The 23,611-nt window shown below is 42.8% G+C and overlaps 4 protein-coding genes across 4 annotated transcripts; all 4 read right to left on the reverse strand.

The window, feature by feature from the left end:
• Window positions 1-18: 18 nt before the first annotated feature.
• Window positions 19-11,102, reverse strand: arhgdia (Rho GDP dissociation inhibitor (GDI) alpha). The gene is made up of 6 exons (XM_068727917.1): window positions 10,991-11,102; window positions 3,458-3,653; window positions 2,769-2,852; window positions 2,124-2,200; window positions 1,931-1,994; window positions 19-1,562 (listed from the first exon to the last, which is right to left on the reverse strand). Exons 2-6 carry the CDS (start codon window positions 3,645-3,647, stop codon window positions 1,360-1,362), a joined length of 618 nt encoding a protein of 205 aa, XP_068584018.1. The 5' UTR covers window positions 3,648-3,653; window positions 10,991-11,102; the 3' UTR covers window positions 19-1,359.
• A 1,083-nt stretch (window positions 11,103-12,185) lies between these two features.
• alyref (Aly/REF export factor) lies at window positions 12,186-15,265 on the reverse strand. The gene is made up of 6 exons (XM_068727989.1): window positions 14,894-15,265; window positions 13,356-13,514; window positions 13,071-13,218; window positions 12,859-12,922; window positions 12,584-12,776; window positions 12,186-12,489 (listed from the first exon to the last, which is right to left on the reverse strand). Exons 1-6 carry the CDS (start codon window positions 15,128-15,130, stop codon window positions 12,475-12,477), a joined length of 816 nt encoding a protein of 271 aa, XP_068584090.1. The 5' UTR covers window positions 15,131-15,265; the 3' UTR covers window positions 12,186-12,474.
• A 556-nt stretch (window positions 15,266-15,821) lies between these two features.
• Window positions 15,822-18,932, reverse strand: mcrip1 (MAPK regulated corepressor interacting protein 1). Its single transcript, XM_068727946.1, has 5 exons — window positions 18,845-18,932; window positions 18,038-18,131; window positions 17,689-17,807; window positions 16,682-16,786; window positions 15,822-16,575 (listed from the first exon to the last, which is right to left on the reverse strand). The coding sequence occupies exons 2-5, from the start codon at window positions 18,043-18,045 to the stop codon at window positions 16,511-16,513; spliced, it is 297 nt and encodes a 98-aa protein (XP_068584047.1). The 5' UTR covers window positions 18,046-18,131; window positions 18,845-18,932; the 3' UTR covers window positions 15,822-16,510.
• An 833-nt stretch (window positions 18,933-19,765) lies between these two features.
• On the reverse strand, window positions 19,766-22,341 carry ppp1r27a (protein phosphatase 1, regulatory subunit 27a). The gene is made up of 3 exons (XM_068727976.1): window positions 21,550-22,341; window positions 21,254-21,404; window positions 19,766-20,734 (listed from the first exon to the last, which is right to left on the reverse strand). The coding sequence occupies exons 1-3, from the start codon at window positions 21,968-21,970 to the stop codon at window positions 20,563-20,565; spliced, it is 744 nt and encodes a 247-aa protein (XP_068584077.1). The 5' UTR covers window positions 21,971-22,341; the 3' UTR covers window positions 19,766-20,562.
• Between the last annotated feature and the right edge of the window lie 1,270 nt (window positions 22,342-23,611).

A 23,611-nucleotide genomic window follows, 5' to 3' on the forward strand; every position in this document is an offset into this window, starting at 1 on the left:
AGCAGGACACAAGCGGGGCCCAGTCTGAACACTTTAATGTGAACACAGGAGATCAGTAAACTGTAGGTGATACAAGTGGCACACATTCAGTCAAACCCAACGCACCAAGAACAGCATCGGTCTGACCGAAGCAGGTCTCATTCCCCGTACATGTGGAGTGAATACAAACAGATAACACTTAAAAAAGGTCTGGTTGGGGACTGACGTCTCTACACCGGGTCAGAAGTCAAGACAACGTTTCACCTCACTGATCGATGATGATCACAAAGTGCCGCTGAGTCAGCAGGAGCAGCGTAGTGGTTGTAAGAGACTGCAGTAACACAAAAGGTGATATGATGGAATCGGGGACTAAGGAGGACACCGGGTGACAGAAGGCTATCAGCACAACCTGGACTTTAACAAGCAGGACATTTACAGTTCATTAAACTGATATTTAGAATACTAGATGTTTGTAAATGACACCGTGATGGCTTTTTTACAAATCCTCAAAACCCGATATAAAAAAGGTGATAAAGGTCCACGTTTTACAAGTATTGTTAAAAAACGCTCACATGACGGTCTGGCAAATATAATCTGAAGGCAAACGGCTCAATTAGGTTGTCTAATTCTCCATAAAAGGGGTTTTTGTTAAGGCCACATGGCTGTTGACAAACCTGCCACAACACCCTGTTCAGTAGAACAGCCACACCTACAGGGAGGAGTCAGAGGACATGGAGTTCACTCATTGGCTCAGACTTCGTAGGGTGCTAAAGAGGCGGCCTGATTTCAAAGTAATTGACCAAGAGCCTGGTGCAAATAATGTGCTCAAAAGGCTTCAGGAGGGCTGCGTTCAAGAGCGGTGTCCAGCAACGGTTGCCACATACAGCACTACTGCTTTCCAAGGCAGATCACGGTAATAGTACAAAACAATCTGAGAAATAAAGAATGAGAAAAGAAAAGAAAGGGTTGAAGGGCAGAGGGAATCACAGAGTTTATCAATTCTTCCAAAAGCAGTTAACGGTCTATATATATATATTTTTTTTTTTTTACATATTTTTTCTTTTATAAAACAAACCATAACAGCAAAATCTGTACTGTGCACATTGTTGCTTCCTCCATTTTTAAAAAGATGTGATACTTAACAAGGAGGGCGTGTGCAAACCAACGAAAGCGCTACGGCGGCGGGAGGAATGATGAAGTGATTGGAATTTAGAAAAAAAAAAAAAAAAAAGGGAAACTAAGAGAAGGTCGTCGATGGACGGAGAGAGAGCAGAAAGAAGCCGAGGATCAAGACAAACTCCAGACGGGGAGTCATGGAACGATAGGGAGGAAAAGAGAGAGGGACGAAGGAAGACGCAGACGGACGTCGCTGAGGGGGAATCAATTTGTCCAGTCCTTCTTGATGGTGAGGAACCACTCCCAGGAAAGGTGGTCGTGCTCGTCGTCGTCGGTGAACTTGGACTTGATGTTGTAGGTGCCGCGGGCCAGCAGCCCTTTGGGTGACTCCTCCATGGTGGTGAGGAACTCGTACTCCTCGCTGGGTCTGGGCCCGTAGCTGCCGACCATGTAGTCAGACTTGTCAACTGTACAGAAGAGATTTATTAGTTCATAATAAGCTGCTTATTACCAATGTGTTCACTGAGAATAAAGCAAACGCACTTAAAGATACAGTACGAACTTCAGTGTTATCACTCCAACAAGAAAGACGGTTTATTTGGCCCGTTTAAAAAAGAAATAGTCCGTCATTTTGGGGAATATGCTACAAGCTAAGCTAAGCAGCTTTTGGCTGTAGCTTTATATTTACTGTACAGACACGAATGGATGTGGATCTCGTTCCCACAACGTTACATTATTCCTTTACTTAAGAGGATGCTACTTTACACGGCATTTCAAAACCTACCTAAAAGATTTGCAGAGACTCAATGAAAGAACACAACAGAGGAAGCCTTACGTTTTATTCCTTTCCTGAATGTTTGCTGGGTGTACTTCAGGCCCGACACGATATCCTTGTTCACCTGCAAAAGGCGACATGCATCACATCCTGCTGAACAGTCTCCCACAACAAACATGGCTCACTGACATGAGACATGAGACAACAGACAGAGCAATCCTGGGTTTAACAAAGACCAGACTCTCTCTCTCACCTTGAAGTTGATCTTTATTCTGTATTCGATTCCCTCCTTCAGCACAAACGGGTTCTTCTTCAAGTTGTCCAAGTCTCCTGGAAGGGAAAGCAACACAGCGTGAGAAGAGAATCGAGTTTCAAGACTATAGAACCTAAGATCAGTTTGTGTAAAACGCATGTTGTTCCAAACTAAAAACGTATAAACAGGAGGGGATTCTCAAAAGGCAGGATGTATTTAGACATGCGATCACCCTGCAGTCTCTAAAGTGACCACCATGTGGCGCAGTGAGCCCAGCTCCGTCGATGCTCATCGGGACCACTGAGGGAGAGCCGACAGGAAATGTCTCATTAAACCCACTAACAAGGGAATCTTGTCATTACTGATTAGCAGGCTAATGAACCAGCAGCCCATTTAATCCATATCTGTAGACAAGGATGGGAGTGATTACTGTTCATAATGAATGTTACTATGAGATAATCCTTCCAGCGTCTGCTGGGAGGAAGACAAGCTGCCTCAACGTGGGCATCTGTGCCTTCAGGTGAAATAAATCTGTACGTGGTCAACTATAAAAAGTCAGTTTATACATACATACATACATACATACATACATACATACATACATACATACATACATACATACATCACACACTATGCTCTACTCACCCTGCAGGTCAAGGACCAATGGCTGCGGAGCCGTATCGCAAAGCAGAGTCATTCGAGTCACCTGGACGTTTGGGACTTTAGGATCTAAGAGAGAGAAAAGAGTCACAGTGTAAGAAATCATGATCTACCAATCAACTCATAACCGAGAGAAATACTGAATACACAATGGTGCACAAAGGGGAGGAACCTCATCAACCATGCTTTTTCAATCGTGAGGTGTTTGTGTCACGTCTGACCCGTTTGCTTCTCCCCACCAAAAGGTTCTCTCTCAAATATCGTAACCCACCGTCAAAAACCTCTCCGCTCTTTGTCTGAGTCACAAGCCAGGCCGACAGCGAGAAAACTTTGAGTTTCACTTCATTCTTTCAAAAGATTGTTCTCACCTAGATCTGATTTATCGGCTAGTTTCATGTTCAGTTGCAGGTTTACACCGGCTCTATATGTCGAGGCACTTATTTATCGGCTTTTTCCCTCAATCTATCGTGTTTCTATCGGCCTTCAAACATCACGGATGCAGCAGCCTTGAAACGGAATAACAGTTCAATGAGCGACTGAACTGTTTTCACAACAAATAACAGGTCTGATGCAACACTATTAGTACTGCAAACACAGAGAGTTATGGACACACATACACATTTCATATTTATTCTATATAATATCCTAAGAGTTACTTAGCGAGTCTCACTGACCTGCCACCGCGGAACATTTGCCCAGCAGCGCCTCCTTGTACTTGCGCAGGCTTTCGTCGTCCTGGTCCTGCTGCTGGATCTCCTGTAAGCTCTTCTGGGCAGGAGCTTTGTAGTTGACTCTGTTCTCACTGTCTCTGTTGGCGGCTGCCAGCGCTTCCAGCTCCTCCGGTGTGGGATCCTGTTCTGCCATCGTGTTCTAAATCGCAGCCAGAGAGAGAGAGACAGCAGAGCGGTTAGAGGACGGGGTAGTAGAGAGGGACACGGACAGACGGCAGGACTCCACACAGACCGCTCTCTTTTTTTACCCTTTACTTCGCTTTAATGTAGTTGGATTAACGTGAGGAGCTGAGGCAGCACATTGTTAAGACATCCGGCTGCTAGACGATCGTTACAGATTACTAGTCCAGAGGAAAAACCCTCTGAACTTTGACTTTAAGAAATCCAGCACAGTAAAGCAGCATTTCCTGTAGAAACAAACACCATAGATCACATTGTTCCTCTTATGGTTTGTTTGCCATCTATACATTATGCTGATATCGTTCAGTGTGATATGCAGTTTTGAGATTCTGCCAACAGCTATATACACTGTAGAGCACAATGGAATTTACTTGGCAGCGCTCAAAAGTATGAAAACATTTTTAAAAACACTTGACAGCAACAACTTTGACCCAGAGTGAGACGGTTAAGGAGGACAACTGAGCTCCCTTTTTATGCACAGACCACAACATGCTTTGTGTGGATCATCACATAACTTTAGCAGTATTTTTTGGCATGAGACGAGGCAGTTTTATTGCGTTTTTGTCCATTAGTGTACGCCGAGACATAAGCACAGACGTAAACGTTCACGCTAGCACGGACCAGAGCCGGGACCCGTCTCAGGATGGAGCCGGTTCTTAATCATGAAGCTGGTGATTATCTGAGCTAAAGGCTCCTCAAACAGCAGCGCTAATGTGGACCTCTACACCCAGCTGCACGGTCACACCAGTCACTGCTGATTAGAGGAGAGGATGCTGATCCTGAGCAGGAAACGGCACAACAACAACGTGAGATCATCCTGCTGCTACAGAACTCAAATGTTGCTCATGAAAAGCAGTAGAGGAAAAAACAAAACAAAACCAGTGATCTATTGATAACATCTGATGCACGTGTGCTGGGCGCAGAAATACACAACGCTGATCAACACCTGCAAAAGCCAAGAGGCAGCTGGATGATGTTCTGTGTTCTCCCTGCAGACCAGACAAGTGACCGACCACACCCACCCACACCAGCTGTTTTCATAGCAGCTTGCAAAATAAGCGCTTGTTGATAAAGTTGTAGTTTTTATTTCCTGATTCAGGCTGCCATGTTCTTTTTCAACATTTGCGTGTTGAAAGAACACAACTTCCTGTATTTGAGAGATTCAGCCAAACAGGAAACAGAGACGACAAACTGTAGAAGAGGATTCATTACTCATTAAAATGGTGCAAGATACGAGATTGGGAGCTTTTCAATTGCTTCACAACGGCTCTCAACATGGCTTAACAAAAAGAGAGTGCCTTCAGTCTCTGCTCAGGTAGACATTACTCCAATATCAATCCATCTGATATTGTTTGCTTCTATATTAACGCTCTAAATGTCATACGTTGCTCCTTTAAGTTATGATAAAGGGTTAAAACAGACCAATAAAGATCGATGCTTGAATGTCAACTACCCTAAAACAAAAAAGGAAGAAGACATAAGGCGATAAACAAACTGCTTCTCCATTTAAGTCCAATTAAACTTCTTAGTGTAAATAATCTCTTAATATTTGTTTGCTGTTGCAAATCAGTGCCAACGTTTGAGTTAAAAAGGTCATCATAAATCAACAGAGACAAGCTAACAAATCAGTGAAGTGCAAACTCAGTCTTGACTCGCTGAGCAGAGGTGGTGCTTGATGAAAGTTAACCCCCGACTCGCTATTTACAACCTGAACCACAATAAAATCACACCGCTCCAAACAGACACTCCGGGCACAATAACTGGTTTGTCGCTCCGCCGGCCTGACGCCCTCCTCTGTTCCATTGTGCCTGACATATACTGTTGGGTATTAGCCAAGCAGGAAGTGAGAACACAGCAATGTTTACAAGACGAGGCCTCAGGGCTCCCAAAAAAAAAAAAAGAAGCACAAACTCCTCAGTAGGTGTTCGGCTGTGTGGGAGTGTTCCTGGTGAGAGGGAATAAGAATAGTAAGAAAACAACGATGGTGTTACATCACTCCAAGTATCAAACGGGTTGTTTTTCTCACTTCCTCTACTCTCCTGTACGTTGCAGTCACAGAGCAACCGACCGCAGAACTGTCGTGATGAGTCCTTTTAGACACACCTTAGGTAGAGAGCTGCACTATACGGACTTTAAGGTCCCTTAAGACGTGACGAGGCTTCTGCCGCACTGTGAAGTCTATGGAGGACAAAAAGGTCAACGACACCGATTTCAAACATCTGTCAGAAAGACAGATGTTATAGATGCAATGCTAAATTGGTGGAGCGCTCTTTTAGGGCTTTCTGATTGTAGAGCTCGATCAGTCGTTTGATTAAAATCGGTTCTTCAAGCCAAAAACTGGTGGATGGTTCCAGCTTCCAAACTATATTTTGTCGTCTTTAATACTAAATTAAAGAAAATCTTTGTTTTGGACCATTGGTCAGTAGGGTTGTAACGGTATCATGGGGTACCGTGGTATTAACATTGACGGTCATCTACGGTATTAAAAAAAAAAAAAAGACAATAAAAGTAATAAATAGATTAATCAATGAAAAAACTGCAATTAGTTGCAACACAACTGGATATAAGTAATGTAACGATAAACTACGCTAGCATATGATTGCTTAGTGTGAATGAACCAGTGCAGCTTCAGTCTCTCACTGTCAGCAACACAGTTCACATAAACAATAGCAAACGAAGAAGACATTGTTTATAAATCCATGTAACGTCTGCACACAGTCACATCACTCAGAGATGCCATCTTGACAGGACTATACAACAGTTGAATGAGCAAATTAAAGACCCATGCAGTGAGTAAATGGATTAGTTTGAACAATACTGACATCATTGCCCTCACAATGATGCACACTCTTTCTGGATAACAGGCTATAAACAAATATGAGAGGGTGATTGTTCAGCCTGCTGGGAAGCGACACACAGGTCATGAGATCACGCTAACGAACAGCGGCGATGCCGTTGAACCCGCTCACCGCCGTGTCCTCACCTTCACAGCTCTGTGCTACAGGAGGATAATCGGCGGGCTTGGCGGGGATAAGAAGCACCGCTTTACAAACACGGGAGGCTTCAGATTAGGGCTGTTCCTTAGCAACACCGCTGAGCTGTGAGATTATAGAAAGTGGGATTACGGCTAATGAGGCATTCAGGGACAGGAGAGGAAGTGGCTGGGAGGTGTCAACTGGCGACACATCAAGAGGATTGTCTTTGACAGGAGTCATTAGTGTCATCAAACGTTACTGGAGATCAACGAGCTCAATGGAGGACCAGGGAATCCATGTGTGACGTTACGAGTGTGTGACGTTACGGGCTTTACGAAGCCGAGAGGTACGAGTGTGTCACGTTACAGGCTTTACGAAGCCGAGAGGTACGAGTGTGTGACGTTACAGGCTTTACGAAGCCGAGAGGTACGAGTGTGTCACGTTACAGGCTTTACGAAGCCGAGAGGTACGAGTGTGTGACGTTACAGGCTTTACGAAGCCGAGAGGTACGAGTGTGTCACGTTACAGGCTTTACGAAGCCGAGAGGTATGAGTGTGTGACGTTACAGGCTTTACGAAGCCGAGTATGTGACGTTATGAACATTAAAAAGCCGAGAGGTACGAGTGTGTGACGTTACGAACATTACGAAGCCGAGAGGTACGAGTGTGTGACGTTACAGGCTTTACAAAGCACAGCGGTATGACTGTGCGTGACATTACAGGCATTACGAAGCCGAGAGGTACGAGTGTGTGACGTTACAGGCTTTACGAAGCAGAGGTACGAGTGTGTGACGTTACAGGCTTTACGAAGCAGAGAGGTACCAGTGTGTGACATTACGAACATTACGAAGCAGAGAGGTATGAGTGCGTGACGTTACGGGCTTTATGAAACCGAGAGGTACGAGTGTGTGACGTTACAGGCTTTATGAAGCAGAGCCGTACGAGTGTGTGACGTTACGGGCTTTATGAAGCAGAGAGGTACGAGTGTGTGACGTTACAGGCTTTATGAAGCAGAGAGGTACGAGTGTGTGACGTTACAGGCTTTATGAAGCGGAGAGGTACGAGTGTGTGACGTTACAGGCTTTACGAAACCGAGAGGTACGAGTGTGTGACATTACAGGCTTTATGAAGCAGAGAGGTACGAGTGTGTGACGTTACAATGTTACAGGCTTCATAAACCTATTAACCTGCCGTAACCGCAGTTTCACAACCGTGAGTTGTAGAAGCTACGAAATCTGTAGTTTCCTCACCTCTGCATTAATGCCCTGCGACTCAACTGAAGCATTGAGAGAAGAGCCGTCAGAGGAAACTGACATTTCAGTGTTATAGACACCAAAAAGCACCTTAAATTGACAGTGTGGGTGCATTCTGGATATCTACAAGTTCTTGGACAAGGTGGATACAAAAATTTGTAAAACATGACGTCGAAACAAAGACCGCAAAGGGTTCCAACACTTATAACATAATCATCCACCCTAACTAGCTAAAGCACTAAGCTGGATGAAAACAGGTTGAACTGGGAATCGGTCACAACGTGTTCCTGTTTACCTTTGGAATCTTGTGGGGATATTACCATACGAGGACTGTTTGGATCTACATGTTCATGTATGACTGATGTAATCTCATTGGCTCTGTATCCATGGATCACACAGTGGACTACTGGTCGGGCTCTTCACAGAGAGGAACAACAATGTGGCTAAAAGGTGATAACGCAGCAGGCAGCCAGACATCAGAAACGCATGAAACACAACAGGAGCTTTGGAGTTTGTGCCTAGTAGAATTTGGGAAATTGAAGTCTTACAGAAGAGGATCAATAATCTAATAAAATGTTGCTGAGAACACAACATCTACATCAGAGACAACAGCGTATCAATGTTGCTTCAATAAAAGTAACAGAATTGTGAGGTGACCTTTAGACGTCACTCACAGATCTGCCGCCGCTTTGATCTCCTTTAGTCTCTTTCATGCGACGCTCAAGTCTGCCAGAGACCTTTGCGTTTCTGCCTTTTGTTCCCCACATGATCTCTCCACACATCAACGTATCCTGATCACGATGCTTTGATAAAAGCTGATCAATCATAGGAGAAAAAAAAAAAAACGGATTAAAAATCAACATTTTGGTCCCACGGCTTGTTGTGAATAACTGATTCTGCACAGTTCTTATAAATCAGTACATGCTTCAGCAACGAGTCGATGCAGTAAACGCATCAACCTCCATGTCATTCTGGACTCTCCTTCAAAGCACTCCCCACATTTCTGTCTTTAGTCAAACTTTTTTCATGCATACATTGAACAGAATTAGATGTATATCAGCTGATATTATGCTGTAATCAAACTCTCACATGAAGAGCAGCACCACCACCACCTTTGTGTGGATTTAGATTTGAAGTCACCAAGTAGCAGCAGCAGCCTTTTAGCTCATGCAAGCGTGCCTTGCATGTCAGACTGCCACCAGGTCCCGTCTGTAAAGACACTACCGTTGACTTCCTTTTTCAGACGAGACGACTGATTCATTTCCTTTTGCGTGTTAAACCGCACAGTTTGAATCTGAAGCACAGCTCGTCTCACTAACCCACCCTAATATGTCTTTAGAGATGCTGTAATGATATTAATATAAAAAGAAGGGATGCTGGCTACAGTTTATGTCAGTAGATAAAAAAAAACACGCTGTAGTAACAAGTCGAGGGTGAAGTGCAACGCATACCAAAGCTTTGAGGAAGTGTTGCACCAAGAGCTTCAGGCAGAGCTGAGGCAATGCAGAAGAAATAAGATACGGAACAGTATAGAACCGGTTATGAGCTTGTGGTTATTGATCAAGTGTAAAGGCTATTGGACCAAAGAGCCCAGAAGACTAATCACAAAGAGAATGAGCCAAGGAGAGAGGGGAAAAAAAAAGAAAAGAAACAAAAACATTACTCTATCCCAGGAAGAACCAGAACAAATAGGAAGCTTTAAAAATAGCCGGTGAGAAATCCCTGTGTGCAGCAGCAGCAGGAAGCTGCCAGTGAATGGGATCGCCAAGGTGCCAGCTGAAAGGTCGAGGCTTATTCACAGAGCGTCTGCTTCTACGTGATCAAGAACTACAATAGGTGTGACGGTTTACCTAAAGGGTGGCAACAACCTCACATTACAGGGAGGCATAAACCCACAAATTCAACCAACGAAGGGGGTTTAAGGTGAAAAATGCATGGCCTTTATACATTCTACCAGCTTTTTACTTCAATATAGTCCATCATTGAGAGGATGTGCTTCTGAAAGCTGCATTGTATCGGATCCCAACATACTTTAGAATGAGATCAAATAGACAACCTAAATAACTGGTAGTATTAGTGAAGCTTTGAACAGCAGATATTGAGTATCAGAGACAGGAAGTACACACACCTTTGCTTTCTAAATATAAGTTAATATTCATCATTTTACCGTTCAGGTCAGCACTTTTTAAAGCTTGTTCTACTGATGTCAGGGAACACCTGAAATGAAAGTCTTCTTCTGTGGTTGATTACACTGTAGCTAATCGGGCCTAACTCAAGATCAACCAGGTCAAACCAGAGAAACTGTTCTGCAAAATGAGACATCCGGCCTCCGCTGCAGGGCTGCACGTCTCAGGTAGAGACAAAGCTAATTAAAAAAAAAAAAAAAGGTTGAGACAGAAATGTGTGATCTGAAAGTTATCAAAGTCCTAAAATGGGAAGGGATACTTTTTTTTTTTTTCCTGGCCATGTATCGCACACCCAGGAAGGAAAAGGGAGGATATTTAAGAAAATCACTTAGCAGTCATTCAGCTGAGCACACAGCTTACCATCAAAAGTACATAAAGAGGACCGTCACCTGAATCACACTTGATCTCAGCAGATGTAATCTACGTGCTCTTGACTATCAAAGCCTTTAAACGGTGGCTGGTTTAAGGTGTGAGCCCTGCAGGCCAATTCAAATCAAAAGAGTAAAGCATTCGTTCCAGGAAGTGGCAGAAAATGTTCCTTATGAGCCACATGACAGTCGAGTCGCACGCGCATTTTAAAGTAGACTAAAATCCTCTGAATGCACTTTTTTTTTTGTTTGGTGAACTAGTGAATGCATCCACTCATCGTGTGTGAGGTATTGTGAACAATTAGAAGCAAATGGAGGATCGTTACCTAACAGTCAACACCCGGAAACGAACAACTGCCGCCGAATAACTTAAAATGACTTCCTTATCAGGTAGCAGAACAACTTTCTAACTACACCAAAGCTCCTCGGACATGTTTGCTAACCGTCTAAACACGTATCCGCTCGGTTAAAACTAGTTATCGGAAGAGTTTAGCACGTGATTAACCGACTCTTACCGTTATTTATCGCCGGTACTCTGTGACAGCCTCCTGTCGATGGTGGCGCGAGGGAGTGAAGTAAAGCGGTGGAAGAAAATTCAAGGCACTTCCCGCTTTTAAGGTGAGACAACGTCCGGTGTACTGCCTTCAAAATAAAAGCATATTTATAATCTGTACTTTGCGTACACACAATACAAGAAGCTTAATTAATTAACATGACATTTTAAGAAATTCAAAAGATGTACTTTTAACTGTAGTATTTTTACATTGAGGTATTACTGTCACTTAGGTCAAGATCTTAATACGTTAGGGCTAATGTCAGGTGTTCCTGTTATTGTGTCCACTCACCACTATGGGATGCTGTGCAGACAGATAGAAAAGTGTGCATAAATACAAACTGATGCTTTCCGTATCAAAAAGAAATTGCTTTATATTCCAAACATGAAAACTTAACCGGAAACAGTATTTGTTGATTTAAACATTGGTGCCTTGATGTGTTCAGACAACCCCTCCGGACAAGCTGCGTGTAAAACACGTGTGGACAAGCAGAGCTCTGCTGCACAGACACGCTTAGACCTAAACTTTCATCTCACCTCACTCTTTGAGCAGACAGTCTTTGGGCAACTGCAGAAGTTCTTCATCCACCGCGGAGGAACATAACACGATGCAGTTCATATAAAAGGCGTGGCGCGCAGGCACTTCCTTTAGTGCGTTTCAATAGTCGGCAGGCTCTTAAACTTGACATTACGTTTGACCTTAAGGGTGACGGAGCATGACGACATCTAGTGGTTAGGATGAAGTAGCGCTTTAAAGCGTGAATTGAGTTATTAAAACAATATCATCGTGACAATGCTCAGCTGTGGAAATTCCCCATTTCAAGTGAAGCAATTTAGACTTTAAACAAGCAGTTATTTATTACTTTAACAGTATTTCACTGGGTTGTCTTGGGTAAAAAGCTGACCCTGTACTAGATTCATCAAAATATCTATTGAGGAATTGTAGATTCCAAAGTTTGTTGTAAAAACATTACAAATGTTTATTCCAAAAGATAATTAAAAAAAACGAAAAAAAAAACAAAAAACAGGCAAATGTATCCCGTTCGTCACATTGAGGCCCTGCTTAAGATCAAATGGAAAGCTTGATTTCATGCACATGGTCACCAATTGTAATCACACGAAAATTGACAAAGATTTAGACAGAAACAGAGACAGTATTTGGTTAATATGCACTGTAGGTTTTATTACAAGTGTCATTAACTACATGGTAGAAGAAAGAACTGAGACAACCCCAATTCACATGAACCTACAGCCAAAACCATTTTAGTCAGGAAAACAAAACAAAAAAAACAGGTAAAAAACACATTGGGCATTTAAAAGAAGAGGTTGGAACAATAATTTCAATCACATCAGAAGACAACCATGTGTAAAATATTCTGCACATTTGTAACAACTACCCTTCTGTGCAGACAGTAAGGGATTACAAAACCAGGGGAGCCTCATTTCTTAAGTGGTGTCCATCTGGAAACAAAAAAAAACAAGAATCAATTAAGACCACTGCGAAAACAAGTTCCATTAAATTGACAAGAGGTATTTCATCGACTGCCGAACCTACCCTGGCATTGTAGGCGTCTAACTGAGCGTCGAGTTCCTCTGCCGACAGCTGCTGTTTGCTGCTACCGCCGCGACCGCCCCGACCTCTTCCTCCGGCACCGCCTGCACCACGTCCTCCGCGGCCTCTCTGCATGCCTCTGAATCCACCCCCGCGGCCTCTGTTCATGCCTCCTCCTCCACCACCTCTGTTCAGACTGAAGACAACGGGGCCCGTCACACAAGGTGTCCACAGCGGTTTACAGTCAAGTTGCTTGAACAACAGACGAGTGCACTCACCCCTGCATAGGTCGCCTCTGTGTGTCGATCTGTGATGTGACGAGCTGTATGTTCATAGGCCGCCCTAAAGTAACAAAGACACCATGAACCTCACAATGTAAGCGGGGCAGCAGTGCTGAAACAGTCAGTAATATGCTAAAAACAAAACAAAAAAAAGGTGAAAATATTTGTGCAGCCATAATACAAGGCGAAGCATAAAATTTGAGGCATACCATCAAGCGGGATGCCATTGTACTGTTTCATGGCCTTGTGGGCATCTGTCCTCCTTTCAAAGTGGACATCTGCGGTTCCCAGGCTTCTCCCCGATCTGTCGTAATGAACTGCAGCCTTTTTCAGAGTCCCAAATTCTGCAAAAAGTTCCTAAAGGAAAAAAAAAAAGAGGATGCCTTGAGCAGCCATTCCTTTGTCCCATCCGTTTAAAAACATGCACACGTGGCAAACATGCTCCACCAACAAAAATAAATGGACAAAAGGCAACAAAAATAAAATCCAAGTACCTGAATGTCTGCGTCTGAGACCCCAAAATCCAGATTGGAGACAAGGAGTTTCCCTCCAGTTTCCACACCTCCTCCTCCGCCACCTCCAGCAGGGCCACTGAAGCCACTGAAGCCGTTGTCAAACATGTCATGCTGCCACTTATCTGGAATCTGTTTGGGCTGCAACAGATGAAAGAGAACGCACCTGCTGACTTCAGGATCCCCTTGCCTCTGTCATTCACAGAGTCCACACGGCTGGGTGTTGGGGCAAGCAGGGGCTCCACTTCCAACAGGGTGCTCAGCCCCCCCACCCCCCAAGAGGATCCCCAAATGTTCCCTGCCCACCCCATCACTACAAGCAAGTGAATCAGTTCAGACAGAGGACATACACGGGACAAAATATAACAATAACAGCAAGGAAATGGGTTGTACATCACTTCTATAATGGATACAATTTAAATAAATGAGGTCTAGCGGCATTTGCTGAGGCTGTACACATTTACTCAATGACCCACCCACAATGGCTATGCTAACCCATGAACACCGTGCCCACCCCGGCTAGCTACCAATGTCGCCCATTGTTCTCTTGCCATCTGCGCCTCCACCATAGGCTCTCCAGATGTGATCCTCGGGGTACACAGGGGGTCGCCATCTGAAGCAGTGTTGCCTCCAGCGTTGCACCGCGTTTCCTGGCACGATCAAAAGTTCTTTACCAAGCCACGAAAAGGGCTATCATGAAGGGGGGGAGTGTCCATTAGATGAGGGGGGTGGGGGGGGGTGGATGGTCTGGAAAAGCAAACTAGATAAGGGCCTACTATCTCCTCTATGAGAGCGTGGATTATCTGTGCGTCCATTTTGAGACCACGCCATTTTGTGTGGGGCTTTGTTTGGGCTCGTCTAAACTCATTCACACTTAAGGAGTGAAGGGTGTGCCTTGAACACTTATCAGGGGGTAGAAGTCCACTGATCCATCCACAAGTAACAGCCACACAAGCAGGCCTTGTTGTGAAACCCACCGGCCACCTTCGAACAAAAGCCGCCTGGACGCTGCACCGGTACACGGACAAAAACTATGCTCCAAAAGTGGTGGGAAAAAATCATTTGAGGGTGAATTTTCTCGATGACGTGGTTTCCTTTCACCGTCATTCAGACAGTTGGAGTGGAAAGCCGTTATAGACCCTGGACGACTAGCTCTAATTTAAAAAATGCTGGATTCAAAATGGCGCCGCCGAGGCCTTCCTGATCCAACTTTAGCTAGTTAGCCTAATGTGGCTAACACGTTCGCTCTTCCAAAGGGCCTCCTCTTGGGAAAAAAATGATGTAACACATACGGGTGGTGGGAAGAAGGGACACACTATGCAATAAACTTCCATTAATGCCATTAACCGCAAACCATAGAGCATCCGCGAGGGACACTCGGCGGTTATAGCGAACATTTTATTCGCTTTACTAGCACGCTGGCTAGCGGGTTAGCTATGGAGAATAGAAGGACGTTAACCAGGCATTTTCAGGTCTGCCGACGGTTTGCTCCTTTTTTCTGCTCATTCCTCTCAATTTACCCTGCTGTAAGGCGTTGGTCTGCCTCTAGCGCGGCTCAGGTTCTGTCGGCTCCTCATGGGCCCGGATCCTCCTCGGCCTCCAAACCCTCCGCCGCTGACTCCGAGACGCCCGGGGCCTCCTCGTCCGCCGCCGGAGCCTCCGCGGCCTCGGCCTCTTCCACCACCGCGGCCTCCACCTCTCTGCTGCCTGTTCTGCTTGATAATGTCGTCTAGAGACATATCCATTTTATCGGCCATTATGCTGCTGCTCGTATAATGCTAAACTGTCAACGAAATAGAAAAAATACACCCTAGACTCGGCTGGTTCTACTCCTTTGTCTCTTCACAGCTCAGCTCTCTCTGCTCCGACGACGATACACAATACGGGAGTGTCGACTGTATATAGACTAGCTGGTTCGGTACGTAGTGCACGTAAACACTACGTCATCACGTAATACGCGTTGCCAAACACTCCCTCAAAAACTCATACTTCACAGAGCAAATCGGAGCAAAGCCAATTGGCAGAAAATCAACCTGCAACGATTTTGTTCATTGATTAATCAAGTATTTTTTTTTTAAACCAAAAATGTCAACGTTTTACTGGTTCCATCCTTCTAAATATGAATAGTTGTTGGTTTTCATAGCCTTCCATGACTTTAAACTAAATACCTGTCAGACAAAACAAGCAAATTTAACATCAAATGTGGTTCTAAGAAATTCTTTATTGTCTGACAAGTTAAGAACCAAATGATTAATCGATGAATCTAAATAATTGATTATGAAAATAATCATTGGCAGCAGCTCTAAACTCAACACAACCACGATAAAGCATAATCGCTTCTAACTATCTGGCTTTAAGAAATACCCTCCAGTGTCAAATTTAGAGTACGTTTAACTTAGTTTCCCTTTTCCATGGTCAATATTTATGTAGGATCAATACAAGCAGAAGTACTGTAAAAGTCTTTTATTCAACATTTTGTTTCAAGGCTTAGGGGGGTTAACCAAGGGCAGCATACTCGGGGAGGTCTCTACTTAGTAAAGTCCATTTGAGGGCAAGAAAATATATAATAAAAACGTTGGCCTTCTACGTTGCATTTGGCTTCCAAAACTTGCCCATAAAAGTGTATACCTTAATGTGACGATTCCATTACTTCTACAATTTACTGATCATACTACCTTCCAAAACAAAAACAAACAAAAAAAGAAGTCAGCCCTTTCACATTTTCCTCCAAAGTCATATAAGTAGCAGTAGTAAAGAAACGGTTTATGTTTAAGACTGCAGTCTTTTGTGTCCTGTGGAGTGTTGACAGTTTGTACCTCAGCATCAGATGTCAGTATGATGAAAGTCTGCATCAGTCCCATCCACATAAAGAATGTACATATGAAAATTGTGTGACTTGGAAAAAAACATGAACCAAGAGACGAGAGGATCTGTTGCTCCCTGGAATCCTGGTTCCTTTCTTCATGGTCAGTTGCAGAGGGTAAAGAAAGAGACGGGCATTGCTATGGTCCAGAGTTGAGAAATGAGATTGGCATTCTGTGCTAGACTGGCCAACAGGGCTGACTTTCTGGCTGATGGAGGAAAAGTTCTCGAGGATAAATGGGTGGAAAGAAGCGACTGGACCGTCATGAGAAAGACTAGGACTTCTTGGAGTCCTGTGTGTTGCGTTTCTTGAGGTCGCTCAGGTCCACTGGTGTGAAAGCTGCAAGAGCAGACGGAAACAAGTTGTTAAGTGACCTGTGCTTGAATCCTTTAGTGTGACATATTCAATACAATCCACTTCACTACTAACTTACACTGTTACTTACAATGTAGGTTAGGGTTTGGGTTCTTCTCCACGTACTCCTGTGGTCCACGGTCATTACGTTCACTATTCTGTGTTGATCTGATGTCTCGGAGAACAAACTGCCAGGCTGGGAAAGAGCAAAGACAACAATGCTTTTGTTACATTTAGGAAATGTTACCCTACCATGCAGACTTGTTAGTAATGACATGACAAGACCGACTGACGGTAAATAAGAAGTTAACGCAGGTTTGCCTTTTTAGAACTTGTCAAACTAATTCGTCAGTACTTTTGACAGTACATAAGTGCTTCAATGCCAGTACTTTACTCAAAGTGGGCAATTAAGTTGTCTGGTTCAGATAATGTGGCACTATTTATACTTTTAATGATGATGATTGAAGTGATGCTTAGAAATAAATCTGAGGAATGGTCTGTAGTCATTAGCTCGACACGATCACCTCATTGACACATACTGTTCTCAGGACTTCAAGGTTCCCTGTGGAGGTCTTAACCTATAAAAGCACTATGAAGTGTTTTCCTATGAGTGGGTCCCTGTTTTGTTTATCTTGTGCGTGAACAAACAGGTGACACGATACCTAGTCAAGCTAATGGTTTCACGTTATTTGACTGATCTACAAGTGACAGGAACACACCAAGATACAAATGTTGTTTTGAGGCAAGAAATGCATTTGACACGTCGGTTAGACCTCAAGGATACACGCAATGAAATCTCATTGTAATGATGACACAATGAGCATAGTGATGAGATTTGGTGAGTAACACAAGAAAACTCCACAGGGCACCTTTGAAATCCACACAATGAACTATTTGGTTCCCTCTTCTTCGCTAGAGAAGACGAGCTCTTTACGTCGTGATTGGTTTACTCTTGAGCTTTTATATTATTAATTACTCTTTGTATTATTGGAACACAAAAAGATGAGTCATCCGCAAAATCCCGCAATAGTAAAATGAAATACTTAAAAGAGTATTTTAAAAGTAATTCAACACATCCATGATAGACGGTGTACTTACTATCATGAATAAAGCGCACATTTTCCTCGTGTGCTGGGGTGAAAAGCTCCCCACTGTTTGTCGGGGATCGGGGGCTTGAAGTCCGCTTGTAACTATTCACCATCCTGGGAGCAGATGAGCTTCACAAACATAAAAACAGACAGATAAGCAGCATAAGTAGACATTCATTTCCTTAAAGTCTAATCATATTCTTCAGTTTCTCAAGCCCAAAGCAGCACAAACCTAAAATCAAATGTTATTATTACATTTTAATAAACACTATTAACGCTGGTCTAGTTGTACTTGTGCATTGTGTGTGTATATATATATATATATGTGTGTGTACTTCAGTCATTAACTTGTTACAAACCTGGTCATTCTGTTTGCAGTCTGTACTCGCTCCTTGCTCCTCTATGGTGAGTGGATTTGAAGAATAAAACGGTTCAGAAGTCCTCAGCTGAATTCTAACAACAAACAACACATACAGCATCTCTACATGATCCAAGGACTCTGTTTCTAAATGAAATAACACAGCTATACATGTACATCAAAACTAATCTAGTTAAACTGCTGGATAGACCACAGTGCTATATGTGCTCGCAACATACTAAAGTTAGTCACTAAACGTTTAAATACACTATATCCTCTATAAAGTTCTCATAAGTCAGGTTAATTCAAGTGTTGTTAACTCATCCTTTCCAACGTTAACTCATTTCTATACAGCTACGAGACGCTGTGCGTATGGAAACAATACAAACAGTGACGATAGCGAACCAAAGAAGCTTTTGTTTACGTTCTTGCTCCAGTAGCTTCAGTGGTGTTAGCATCAGGCTACATAGACAAACCCAGTGCGTTAACCACTGGTCACATCCTCACGGACAAGACTCTTTATTGCCTCTAAAATCGTTTCTGCTTATTGGGATTCGTGCCCCCCTACAGCTGTGTGCTGGACAGCTGACTGTAGATGTGCTGACACAATGATTTCAGCTAACTTTAGCCAGCTGGCTAGCTAGCTAGCAGGGCGATTTACATTGTCTTGTCGTAAACGTTAGCTTCAATCAGCTAATATTTCTGCTGGGTTTACCGGTCCCAACTAATTATTAGAAATGCACTTAACGCACTTATAACATGTTCAACGTGTACAGTAAAGGACACGGTTTTAAGATATTCTACAAACCTTTTTTACAACCCTTCTTTTCGGTTTCTTTATTCAGAGACTGAGTACGCCGTTAGACCTGCTAAAACGTTGCCAATGCCAACCAATCATTTCCGGGAAACAGAACGGAAGTGAAAGGGCTTCCACAAAGACACTGTGCGTATGATTCTACAAACATCATCAACAACAATGATACTAATAATAATAATAATACAATTAATAATAATAATAGACAAAGTCCCTATCTACTGTTATGAGATATCTATCGTTTATTGTTATTATTATTAATACAAATTAATATGTGTATGTGGTCAATTATGTTCAGGCTACACTAGTTGATTTACAATGTCTATTTTTCCACTTACTTTTTTCCACTTCTTTAATATATATTAAATAATATAAAATGAATATATATTTCTTCAATATATATTTATATTTATATTGTACATAGTTAATAAATGTTAAATGTGTATGTTTAGTTTCTCTGTTCTACTTTGTTGTCTTTAATGTCCTTGTTTTTATATTTATATTATAAAAAATATTATATTTTTCTTGTTTATTTGTATATTCTATGTATGTACGTTGAGAGCAAAGTGAAAACCGAAGTGTCAAATTCCATGTACGGCCAATAAAGCTGATTCTGATTCTGATAAAAATACAACATTGCAGTTATTTTTTCATTATTGCTAGTGTACTACCATTTTACATTCATGTTAGGATGCCATACCTGGAATATAAGCATATATTTTGTAATCATTTACAATTTTAAAGCAGCAGCAAAACCTGACAAAAGCTGTGGGCAAACGTATCCGCTGTGATCTTTGCTCTAAAGATGCTTTAAGCTACAGCCTGAAGACATGCTGGTGAAAATACCAGTGTGTTCTCTCTCTTGTGATACATTTAACATTTTGTTATAAAGACTGCACAACAGCAACTCAACTATATTTATAAAAGGTTTCTTTATTTATGAAAAGGTACAAAAATAATTATTGAGGATAAAATTATAAGACTTTCCTTGCTGACATTTGATTTCTACTACAGAAACAACGGCAATACACCAGGGGAAATACTGCAGTAGTACAAGTGCTCAAACAGCATAAACTTAATGTTTTTATTTAATTTTAATTGTTTTATTTTATTTCTGACCATCAATGAAGTATCAATTATTCATTTAGCTGATCCTCTTTCTGCCCAGCAGCAAGGATAGATAGCTCAGACTATAAAACACAAACATCTTGGGCCAAAATTCTGTGTTGTAAATTCAATATGCATTATAATAATAGTTTGGAAAAATACGGTCTGCAGGGCGCTACCAGCTACTTAAAATACTTAAACCAAAATACCATGAGGATATATAGATTGTTCTTATTTCTTTTAGAAATCAATAGATATTTAGTCCTGGACCACAGTCACACATTGTTAGTATTGTATTACATGAACTGAGAGTGACGACAGATTAACATTTGCTGCATAGACACTTGCAGTATATGATAAATATGCAAAATAAAGTAAATTAAAATAACCTCCAGAAATAGAAATGCAGCCTCACAGTGTATTGCTTTCAGGCTGCATCTTACAAAAATAACTTTTGAAACTTACACACAGAACCACCATCTTGCATTACAGGGTCAGTGACATGGCCTTAAACCCGGACTACGCCCCCCCCCTTTACAAGTTTCTTTGGTATTGCACTGTTTAACACCGTCAAACGTGTTCTTCTCTCTTTTCCAAGTGGCTGCTCAGCCTTCTGTCTTGGTTGCTGCTCTGTCCTGGGTCCTTTTGGTGCCCGATCCCACACAGCCCGTCTCGAACAGTTTGACCAGCTCTGTGCAGTCTGGGTCGATGAGGTCTGCAGGCTTTTCTCCGCTTTCGTTCTCTGCCTCGGTGCTGGCGCCCATCAACAGCAGATAACTGAGGGGAGAATGAAGCAGAGCGTTGTCAACCAGAGGTTCTCAGATATATTTAAAAAAAAACATAGAATAGTTTATTATTACTGCAACTGATCTTCTTCAATGGCTCATAATACATAAATAAAGCTTCATATTTTGAGGATCAGTTCCAAAATGACTTCTTATGGATATAATTCAACTCAAAACATCCTCCCTCATATTTTGACATTTAAATTCTCTCCTATCCAATGATTATCCATTCGTTTGATCCCTGGGTAATTGTGATGAATTATGTCACTGTTTCATATGTGTTTTTTATTCCCTGTGACTTCTTAATCTGTAAAGGAATATTTGAAGCATTCTCATTTCACAGAAAATGTGCAAAAGTTCACTGTGGTTTTAAATGCCGATATCTGTTCAACATAATAAACAAAGACAATTAATCAGCAGGTGAGGAAGTCTTTCATGTTTCATTCTGTGCGGTCAGTTTGCTGAAAAAGGGAAGCAAGATCAGTCAAGGCTAAAAAGGTTAAAGGGTCACCTGGCAATTTCCGGGTAGCCGTCGCTGCAGGCCATGTGTAGTGGAGTCCAGCCGTCTTCGTCTCTCTGGTGAACATCGGCGCCATATTTCACCAGCAACTTCACCACCTCTATGTTTCCTGTTAGCACGGCTTCATGAAGCGCTGCCATACCTGCACATAAGACCATGTCAGTCCTCTGCTGCGGCAATGCAGTCACTTCCTTATCAACTGTTATTATTTCTAATGTCAAATCAAATAAAAAAAAACCAACATTCTGGACAATGTGACAAGAAAGGACAAGCTTGTGGAGACATACCCGAGTGGAAGACTGTATCCACACGAACCTTCCTCGCTCTCATGAAGCGACCGATTTGCTCCAAATCCCCTCGTCTAACAATATCCTGGAAGATGATGTCATTGGGGAAGTGCACTGTTCTCTTTGCAGGCGCGGCAGGTGTTACAGGTGCTACGGGTGCAGGGTTTTCCTGTGCTTGTGTGCGACGCGTTGAACTGTACCGTGACCCTTTGCTGTACGAGGGGACGTACGTCGACGCGGCCTTGTAAGTGGGTGTGTACTGCGTCGTGCTGTACTTTGTCGGGGAGGTGTATGCGGGTGTGTAGTGCGGTGTAGTTAGGGTGTAATGTGATGCTGATAAATAGCTAGGTGTGTGGTACGTCGGCGTGTACTGTGAGCTGCGTGTGTACGTTGACACCGGCACATGGCAGTTGTACTTCATCCCTGCGATGGTGGAGACTCTGCCTCCCCCTCTGCTGTCAGCCCGGGAGGGGGCAAGTGAGAAACCCAAGAGAACGCACCAATCCACAGAAAAGAGCAGTATCCTTTGCTCTGTGTCCTTTTTGTCCTCGCCTCGCTTGCTTCTTAACCCTTTGGTTCCCCAGCTGGAGTATCTCCTGCTGTTTCTGCACGATACAAACACCTCTCAAATCCTCCGCTTCACCGTGATCCAATCCCCTTCTTTAGCTTGTACGGTCCTCTTTTTCTCGTCTGCTGTGAATTTTTCTCATCTGAATTCTTATTGATCGTTTGCACAGTGTGTTTGCTGTTGCACAGAATCGTCGTCTGATGGGGAAAGTGTGAGAGGACCCCTTTATACCCTCTGTAGGGCTATTTTAGGGCCTAATATCCAGTGACTTCGGCTTTGAAATGAGTGGCCTCTGTTCGGCTCCACCCAGTGTACAGTCACATGCCCACTGACACGGCACCCACCCCTCATAAAAAATGTTGACAACCCAAATGTTCCCTTTGAGTCTTGCTTAGGTCCCACATTTTCCCAAATAAACAATCATGATTGATATTGAAGTTAAATTGACAGAAGAGGGAGACTATAACTCAAATGCACAGGAGGCTTGGAGCCCAGTTATTTACGCTTTATGGGTCATTAGAAGCAGTTATGTTGGCCCATTTTCAGTGCTTTTGGTTGTATTGACATCCGAGATGTTTTGCAGGACAAATAAAGAACAGCAAACAGCAATAGCACGTGGTTTAATATTGGCATGTGCTGTTGATTTGTCTGCCTACGTCATACCTGATGGTGCAATATAACTTTAGTAGACCAGAGTCATTAGAAGTTGATTTGAAAAACATATTTTCTTTAACTTTTAGAATAAAGTGGAGATCTTTGAGTAATGGTTCTCATTTGACCCGCAGGTCCGGCATGTGACACTTCATGGCTGCCCTTTTTGCATCATAACCAGATACATCGTAAACTTGCTCTCACTGAGGAGGTTATGTATGGGAGTGTAGTCATGAAGGCCCTAAATGTAACCTCTCCCAGCTATTTACAACACTGAACCTTTGACTGCCTAAATAACTTTGACGCACATCGAGAAAAATGTTGCTTTTCTCTGAAACAGAAATTGTACTGCTCTCCTGATTTTGTAAACTTGATGTTTAAAATGTAGAATAACACATGGTTGTTGTTGTTTTTTTATCCGTGAGAGTCCTGCAGTACTTGCTAATGGCGCTGTATAACGTTGTGCTGGTGGCTCCAGCTGTCCCTCAACTGGACAGACTTCTAGGACGGGCAGAGCTGCTTTTAACTGCTTCACTAATCCTTTGGAAGAGGTCTTGGGCATTTCACAGATGCTGCCAACGGAACGGAGGAAATAGCCTAGCTGCCATCTTCAGGTTTGTGTTTCTGACCACAACTCCAACCACTTAAGATGTGACCTCGCTCCAGACCTGGATCTCCACTGTTGATCTTAGCAGCTATTCTAATAGGATATTCCACATGACTATAAATGTTATTCATACAACTTATCGCTTCAAGGTTATCTGCCCACCTGTTTTCACCGTTGTCATAAAACAGTTGTGTGACAGCAGAAAGCCTGCAGATAACTTTGTTTCAGAATTGAGA

The sequence above is a fragment of the Cebidichthys violaceus genome, unplaced genomic scaffold, assembly GCF_023349555.1.
Source record: "Cebidichthys violaceus isolate CVI_PGR_0920_01 unplaced genomic scaffold, fCebVio1.0.p SCAF_40, whole genome shotgun sequence".
Classification (NCBI taxonomy): Eukaryota; Metazoa; Chordata; class Actinopteri; order Perciformes; family Stichaeidae; genus Cebidichthys; species Cebidichthys violaceus.